General features: G+C 39.2%; 1 protein-coding gene across 1 annotated transcript; it reads right to left on the bottom strand.

Annotated features, from left to right (window-relative positions):
- Window positions 1–290: 290 nt before the first annotated feature.
- SLC7A13 (solute carrier family 7 member 13) lies at window positions 291–6,963 on the bottom strand. Its single transcript, XM_030012563.2, has 4 exons — window positions 6,137–6,963; window positions 3,435–3,566; window positions 1,368–1,732; window positions 291–619 (listed from the first exon to the last, which is right to left on the bottom strand). The coding sequence occupies exons 1-4, from the start codon at window positions 6,858–6,860 to the stop codon at window positions 374–376; spliced, it is 1,467 nt and encodes a 488-aa protein (XP_029868423.1). The 5' UTR covers window positions 6,861–6,963; the 3' UTR covers window positions 291–373.
- Between the last annotated feature and the right edge of the window lie 1,792 nt (window positions 6,964–8,755).

The raw sequence follows: 8,755 nt of genomic DNA, 5'->3' as shown, positions 1-8,755 counted from the left end.
AGATTCTACCAGATTAAGAGAGATTCTTTGCGCCTATTAAAAAAGTATACATATACATCTACGTATATGTACGTATACACACAGACACACAAACATACATACATATTAACTCATTATGCTAATGTCTATAGATACATATGCATATATGTATCTATACATGCATGTATATATATAAATGCATATGTGTATATACATGTATATATGTATTCAATACATGTATATTCATCTATATATGTATATACATACACACACATGCACGCACATGCATACACACCTATATATCACACCTAACATCTAAATTGTATCTTCTACAATCTTGGTTAAACAAAATCCTCTGTTGGCTGTTAGTTGTACTGGGATTAAACATTTGCCATTATTCACATTTGCCCTCAGCAGATCCATCAGCAGGACAGACTTCCAGCAGGAGCTGTAAGTGGCAAGTAATTTTATCAAGAAATGCAAAATGCAATTTAAAATGTATAAAAGGCAGATAAACAATAAGACTTCCCAGCATAAACAGGAAAGCATAAACATACTGCAAGTTTGGAGACCAGACTATGGGAGCTAAAACTAAGAAGAAAGACACTGCCACCATCACAAACGGAACTGGTAGAAACACCTGCAAGAGAAAGAAAAAAACTGGTTTAGGAAATAAATTGACAACTGTGATTTTATGCCTCATTCGTAACAGTAATAATGTGTTCTTTGCCACACTAGAGTACCATTTCTCATGCTGCTGCAATCTCACCCAGGACGAGATTCATCTGACCTCAAATTGCCTACAAGATAGGCATCTTTTCTAAAATACTTGTTCAGGCTAGCATCAAGGGGGAGAGATAGGCAGTAACTGAAAAGCATTTGTCCACATATGATATTATGGGCTCCTATAAGAAACTCAGGGTTGGGTGCCTAGAAGAAGCCCTCACAGTAAGCATATGCTTCTAACCCAGCTTTCTGACAGCTAGATTGAGAGGAAATTAAACCTATCCTTAATGTGTGTGGTTGTGTCAGGAAAGATGACAGTAGATCAAGGTTTAATTAACTGTGAATCGCCAGCCCGGATCCCACACTGTTGTGGTTACTGCTCCACACTAGTATGGTTTCACATGGTTTGCACATCTCCCCCATTCTGCATATATCCACCTCTTGTTTTCAAGTGCAAGCTCTCTGGGGCAGAGACCATCTGTTTGTTTCTTTTCCTTCTACAGTGAAGCAAAGTTTTTGAATAAGGCTCTAAACATGGTGATTATTATTTGTATTTTTGTGCTGACTATCCACTTTTGACTTGCACTTTTTCTGTAACTTTTGCATGCTACCCACAACTCAAAAAAAACTGGAAAAATATTTTGTAACTTATTTCCATTTACTTTGTATGGTCGATGTAGTTGAGGTTCCCGGTATCGAAGTACAATCAGGCTTGCACAAGTCAATCCAATCATAAGCCAGGCAGAAAATCCAAAGTAATTTGTTAACGTAATAAGGTCAGAGGGGATGATAAAAATGGATGCAATGGTGGTTGAAAAAATCATGGCTGGTGCTGGAGTACAGGAGTGGACGTTAAGCATGGATATTAAAACAGGTAAATGTCCTGACTGACTTCCAGCATAGCTTAATCGACCTAGTGTGAACATGCTGCTGTTGAGGGCACCAAATATTGAGACAGCAACAGAGAGAGGAATGATCCAGGCAACAGAGGGGATCACTCGATCAGCCCAAGTGACTGCCACAGCAACTGCAAGAAAGCAAAGCATTAGTGTAGTGTAGGTACCATGTCCTGAATTACTGACAGACTCAACAGAAATGAAACTTAAAATACAAGAAACACCTATTATTTACCAGCAATGCCTGGTTTTTTGTTACAGTAGTCAAACATGACTAATCTAATCTTAAGGGTATTTAATTCAGGAGCTAAAAATTTCCGGGGGGGGTGGGGGATGACAGCAAGAAGGAGTGCTGCCTGCCACAGCAAGCCGGGTAAACCTGCTGGGGCCAATACCACGGTAATGGACTGCCCAGCGGGAGCAAGCTGCATCTCACCGCCATGAATCACAAACATACACGCATGGGCAAGGCCATGCGGGGAAAGAAAATGAACGCATTGGTCCCCGGCGTGACCACAGTAGTGACATGATCTACTGTTATGAGGAAACTGCCAACATGAGTGCATGTACATGCGGAGACGGGTCAGCGAGCGTGTTATTAATGAGGTTTTGCTTTGGGTGGAACTGGGAAATGTGAAAGATTATTTCTGAACAAGAGATATTCAACACTGCTTGGAAATTATCTATATCCCATATTGTATCGAGGACTAATATTTAGTGGGTCTATAACCAACTGCCATGAGGAATATAGGTCTTGCAGTGACCTGCACAGCATAGGAAGTTATTAGAGATGGGGAAAACATCCCCCCCCCCCCCCAAAAAAAAAAAAGTAATGAAAGAACAAGAACTGCAGCAATGCAATGTTTGAAACAAGAGCTGTAATTTTAAGGCTATCTCCTCAGCTGACATAGATAAGCACAGCTTCCCTGGTACGTTTGGAGCTGGTCATGCCAGCTGGCCAGCTGCTATTCACGAATACTCTGGTATTCTCTGCCTTTCATTGTAGGATGGGTCTGCAAATGTATGTATGCATCTCTCCCAGCAGATAGCCTGACAATGGCTGAGCGCTAATATAAGGTGCTGAGTGATAGCTACACTGCTCCCATTTATGTTATTGAGCTGTTTTCACAGGAAAAAAAATAATTGATCTATCCAAATGAGGTATGTTTTTTGCCACTCCTGGAGTCAAGGTCTGACAGCTCAGTCTCATTACAGTGGTATTTAAAAGGTGCTGTTTGGACAATCAGGGAGAAATACAGCTCCTCTTGGACCTTTTCATGGATAGCTTATTGGTACAGGATTTGAGAGAAGCTTCACATACTTTGGACTTTTGTATAGGCTCTTCTAAGGAATCACCATATTTATCATGAATAACCCATACAAACGGGCTACATTTTTGTGTCCATGGTCTTTTCTATATTACTTATCACAGTAGACTTGTCCACCTCCTAAACAGTAATGGCTTTAGCCTGAGACACCATGAGGTAGGTAAGGAAGGAGGAGAGAGGATTAAAACTACAGGAAAACAAAGTCCTTCTCTATACTCAAGAGAGACCTGATCTTCACCTGATTTTCCAGGTTTTAATACACTTCTGATTTCTTTTTAGACAGTGCAGGTGTAAGCCAACATTTTCAACACCTAGTAACATCTGTCTGCATTCACTCCAACTCGTGCCATCCAGTAATATTAAACAAGAATTCTCTGTTAAAACTTAGAATGAAACCCAAACTTCCTGACTGTGAAGTTAGATGAGCAGAAGTAATCCAGTAAATTGACATCAGATGGGTATGATAATGGACCACACCTTTTTATTAAAAAATTCAAATCCATACCTGAAGAGACAATTTCCTTAGGTGTGAGGACAGTCAGATATGAGATGTTCACCAGTAAATAAAAAACAATTACTGCAGGAACAGCAGTCATCACAGTTAAGGGGATATTTCTGCTAGGGTTTTTCATCTCTTCTGAAAAATACAATTTAAAAAGACTAATAAAGCAAGCAGTGTAGCTTCTGCAAGTGTGTTTCAGTAGTGAATCTGCACAGAGCTTGACAAGACTGATACCGAAGTCCTGCCCCAACCCCTAATCATGGCTGCTAAGCTACGCTGGTTGTGAGGTCCTACAGTGGTTCTCAAACAGTTTATTATCAAAGAAGCCTAATCAATTTTTGTTTTTTCTTTTTTTTTTTTTAATCCCTGTTTAGAATCTATTTTTTTAACTATCTTGGAAGTAGGGATGGATGGAGGTCTGATAGACTGATAAAAAAATGACAAAAGGACTGCTAACTTTCATTTGATTAAACACAGGTTTGACTTACATTAGAAAATTGATTTGGTAAGAAATATTCAAGTAGCCATACTTTCAAATCACTAGCTTAAACATGAGACTCTAAAGTCAGATTAGTTATTCTTACATCACCTCATGAGTCCTGGCCTGAAACTTTCTGAGTGTATTTTCCTATTCCTGCACAAAACCTTTCTCTTTGCCGTTATATCGGGAAATACAGAAAAAGTAACAGGAGAGACTGAAGGTATTGTCAGAAGAGCAGTAATCCAGTGGCTTTAAAAGGGGGGCATTCTCAGCTGGATTCTGCTGTTGATTATCTTTTCGAGGGCAAAGCTGGTGGAGGAAAACTGTTTAGTGCTAAGCCTGCCATCTTAGCTTAAACCTACTCTTATCAAATAAGAAAAAACTCCAAATTTTGCAGCTGAACAGCTGAGGTACTGGCACACATTCTTGACCATGTGTCCCAGCAAAAGATGGGGCTGGCTTCCAGAACCCTAATAATTCATCCTCATCTCAGTCAAAAAGGGTCTTTTTTGTCTCTTTCACTCCTTCATCCCTTCCCTCTCGCTCCCTCTCCGCTCCTCGCTTCCCTTCAGCATTTACAGAAGCCTTCCTGAGTATTGCCAACCAATAACTCACAAGGGGGAAGAAGTGAAAAGTCAAATGTGCAGCTTACTTAAGCTCTTTTTAGGAGACAGAAATCCCTTTCCTCCCTCAAATATAATTTCTGTCTGCTGCCCAGAACTTCAGCTTTGAGCTTGCCCCTGCGCCGGCTGTAGTGCACAGAGCCAGAGGGACTGAATGAGCACAACAGCAGAATTCAGATACGGATTATCAGAGAATGTGGGATTTATTTCAAATGTAAGAAATACACTTGGTAATTTTGAGCCCAGAAGAGGACAATCACCAAAACTGCCAATTTAAATTTATCTTTCCACTTGTTTTGTTGTTCGTTACAGTCCTGCTGTCCAGCTGGCACCTGATGCTTTAGCTGAAGCTCACAGGAATTAAGTTATTGCTGAAGAATAGGAAATTCAGTTCAGAAGGGGACTATTGCATAGGTTGCATCTGTCTAAACAGCTGTGCTGCGCAGTGTATGGTATTTATTACTACTGCTAACTGATCAGAAAATAAATTAATATTTTACCAATAATTTTGTATTTTCTCAGGTTTACAAAGCTAAATGCTTGCCTCTAAGGAAATCCTAAGATTTCAAAATTATACTTTGCTGATCTATATCACCTTTTTTATTGCAGCATATTGTTAACACTGGAATAGCTGGATTGAAATAATAACAGTCATTTTTTTAAACATTAACCCAATTTTCACACTGTTCTCACCATTGAACTTTGTGTTATGCATTTCACACATTCAGTTTATTTAATGTTTTACATGTGATAGAGGTCAGTGGATAAATAGGGTTAAAGATATAAAAGCAACATCCACTTGCTTACAACTTAATTCTATAAATCTGATGATACTATAAAACACTATTAATTTAACTTGTGACATGCATGACTAACATTATGAACGTTATCTCTGCAGCTTTCATGAAAAACTGCTCTACTTATTACTGCCACGTGTGTCATCAGATACAGAATAGGATAAGTAAATGGATATTCAAAAAGGTTTTGAATGTTTAAAATTGAGCACAAGTTATATGAAAGGATTTATACCACTTTCTTTAGATTCTTCCTCACCTTCTGTGCAAAACTATTTTTCCAGGGAAGTGACTAGTGATCATCCTGTATATCCCATAAAATTACTGTATTTTAACACAATTCGAAATGAATTTGTCCATGTACAAACCAGCCACATAACCTCAGAGAAGGTACAGATATTTAAGTACAAATTAATCAATTATCTTTTTTATTTGGTCCTTACTGTGCACATAGTTTGGCACAGATATCCAAATCCTTTCCTAAAAATGCACTGACACTGACATTGAGAAAGACAAAATGCAACTTTTTAAGGTATGAAAAAATTCGTTTATGCATGAGATTTTAAATTAACTATTTTGATTTCTCTTGTACTCCCCTGGAAATGTCAGCCTCATTCTGGAGATTGCACAAGAAGCAAGAAACTTCCCTGGGGAGGAACAACACCTCTTCTGCCAGCTCCAACAAACACAGTACTCACATAAAACGTGAGAGACCCTATGGTCTTGAAGGAGAGACAAGTTCTACCAAGATGAGCTGACACACATAAGAACGGTGACTGCAGAACAAAATCTAAAGGAGTGACATACCTGCCATATAATTGAGGGACCACCAGCCACCGTACGCGTACAGTCCTTGGAAGAAGGCTTCAGCAACCTGTGACACGTTGGGAATCTCTGAGCTGAATGCGTCCTCAAACCTCGCCAGACTCTCCTTTCTCTTGCCAACGAGGAGAACTATGCCACCGATGGCGATTACAGACAAGGCCATCATCTTCAGCAGAGTGAAAACTGTCTGCACCCACGCAGCCATTTTGACGCTGCGGCCATTCAAAATCCCCAGGGACCAGAGAACGGCCAAGGCCAAGCATTTCTTCAGCACTTCTGGTGCAGGGCAAATGCCGTAGAAGGGCTGGGTGGCGTATTCGGCAAACAGCAAGGCTCGAGCAGCATTTGATGCTGGCTTGGTAAACGTTGACGTCCAGATAAACACAAAGGCAGGTAGGGATCCAAGACCTCTTTTAATATGGCTGTATTCTCCTCCGGAGAAGGGCAGAGCGGTTCCCAGCTCCGCATAGCACAGGGAACCCATCAGAGAAACCAGCCCAGACGCAGTCCAGATAATTAGTGCAACGCCGATGTTGAGTAAGGAATGCTTTAACACCCCTGTGGGAGACACAAAGATCCCTGCCCCAACAATTGATCCTATAATAAAACTTACCCCATCAAAATAACCTATATTTCTTTTGAGTTGCATCTTGGCCTTTTCTTTTCTTTTTACATCTTTGGGATCATCGCTTTTTCCTTTTCCCATTTTTATCTGTTTTTTTCACAGCAGATTATATGACTTCGGAGGCTGGATTACATGTATTTCCCTTTCACTTTGTTGTTAGCAGACTGTCACTTGCTAGTGAAATGTTATGGGAAGCCTGGCTTAATCATTCAGAAAAGAGAGCATACTTTGGGTTTTGATGTCTTCTGTGTGAAGATGATTAACCAAATACTTCAAGAAACACTGGCAAATCATGTACATGTGGGTTTAATATGTACTTCAGAAATTATTTAGGTCTGGAGGCATTTTTAAAGAAAATGACATAACAAATAATGCACAGTAAATGCTCATTTCTCGGCTGATTTTCATCAACAGATTTCAATTTTTTTTATGTATGTCTTCAGGGACAGCTGCGAGAGGTGGGTAAATGTGACCTCTGCATCAGACCTAGGGAAAGGGGAAGCGTATGGCAGCATGAAGAAAGAAATCAGCCCTCCTTATGTTATTGAGAGTGGCATGGGCATTAGTTGAACAGCCTGGTACTATTCTTCCACCGTCAATACATGAAATGGACAGTGATAAGCAGCAATCACCAGTATGTTTTGCCAAATCCTCATCAGTCACCAGGTATACTGGAGTTTGTTTATACTTCACTCATTAAACACTGCCCTAGAAAGAAAATTACCAGTTTATTCCCAGTTTTTCTTGAGCACTCATCATTATAGTAGTACCTAAGCACTTCCTTAGCAGGTATTAATCTTCAGACACTGCTGTGAGGGGAAGGGGCTGTATCATCATTTCCATTGTCTGTCTGGGGGCTGTGGAACAGAAAGATGAAGGCTGAAAGTTCCCACCAGTTTGATGTGTGCCCTTTAAGGTGCAGCCACTGATTTTTCTACGTATTTAACAATCTGTGGTATATTTTATGTTCAAAATATGGAAAAGGAGCTTCTCCTCAATCACATGTGGATATACCATTGCCATAGACTTTTGCCCCAAGAAAAATGTATTTATTCTTTTTAAGGGATGTAGAGAAAAATGGGCAGAAAGCTGGAAACTAACTAAAAAAGAAGCTCAGTATATACCTTAGGGGTTGTTAAGCACCCAAACTAGTAGCTGTAAAGTTCTTACTTTTTGGCAGTCAAATTGAGGACTCAGTTCTGTCCCAAAGGTCAAAGCTCAGTAACACAGCAAACAAAACTCACTGCTTTTACAGGGCCCAACTTGGAAGACACAGTGGTTCAGATCAGTGCTGAACAGCAGGATTTTCACTCAAGTACAAAAAAAATTTGTCTGAAAAATTTGGTTTATGTAATACGCTATCATGTAAAAGAGCTTTAGTTAAAATACGCATGTGCACAGACTGTTAGGTTTTAATTTTTTCAATGACTCGGTTAAAGTGGGTTTCCATCACCACACAGAAACTATGCAGCATGGTCAGTGACAGAACAGAGTTCTGCTCCAGAGCAGCTTTTAACCATAAGACAATTCTTCCATCTTCTGCAAATCACTGCAGCGCTCACTATATACATAAAACACCAAGTCCTACGACTACAAAAATTTTAGTTCTACACCAAACACACCTCTATTTATAAAAATTAGCATGCATTTTAAATTGCATTTATTCACTTTATAAATTGCAATATGTATTTAAGTTCAAGTATGCATTTGCCATGTATTATGAATGATTCATAATAATTCAAATATTTATTCACCACTATTCGTGAATTGGAAATTAAGTGTTTTAAATTGTTTTAAATGTTTTAAATTGTTAAAATATGTAGTTTCCTGTTTTATTTCAGTGCCTTTTCTGAGTCTCCTTCTCTGTGAAAGAGTTTTTTGATATCCAGCAATCATCCAACTCTTTATTTTGGCTGTTCAACCATGTACAGCTGGATTTGGATTATTATTTTAAAACAAATCAATATTACACTAAA

This window comes from Aquila chrysaetos, chromosome 4, assembly GCF_900496995.4.
Source record: "Aquila chrysaetos chrysaetos chromosome 4, bAquChr1.4, whole genome shotgun sequence".
NCBI classification, from domain to species: domain Eukaryota; kingdom Metazoa; phylum Chordata; class Aves; order Accipitriformes; family Accipitridae; genus Aquila; species Aquila chrysaetos.
This window is presented reverse-complemented; position numbering and strand designations above follow the sequence as displayed.

Coding starts and splice junctions, on each gene's coding strand:
- SLC7A13 (XM_030012563.2), bottom strand. CDS start 6,860: ATGGGAAAAGGAAAAAGCGATGATCCCAAAGATGTAAAAAGAAAAGAA. Junction 3,567..6,136: donor GTCCCTCAATTATATGGCAG/GTATGTCACTCC, acceptor TGTATTTTTCAG/AAGAGATGAAAAACCCTAGC. Junction 620..1,367: donor AACTACATCGACCATACAAA/GTAAATGGAAAT, acceptor TTTCTCTTGCAG/GTGTTTCTACCAGTTCCGTT.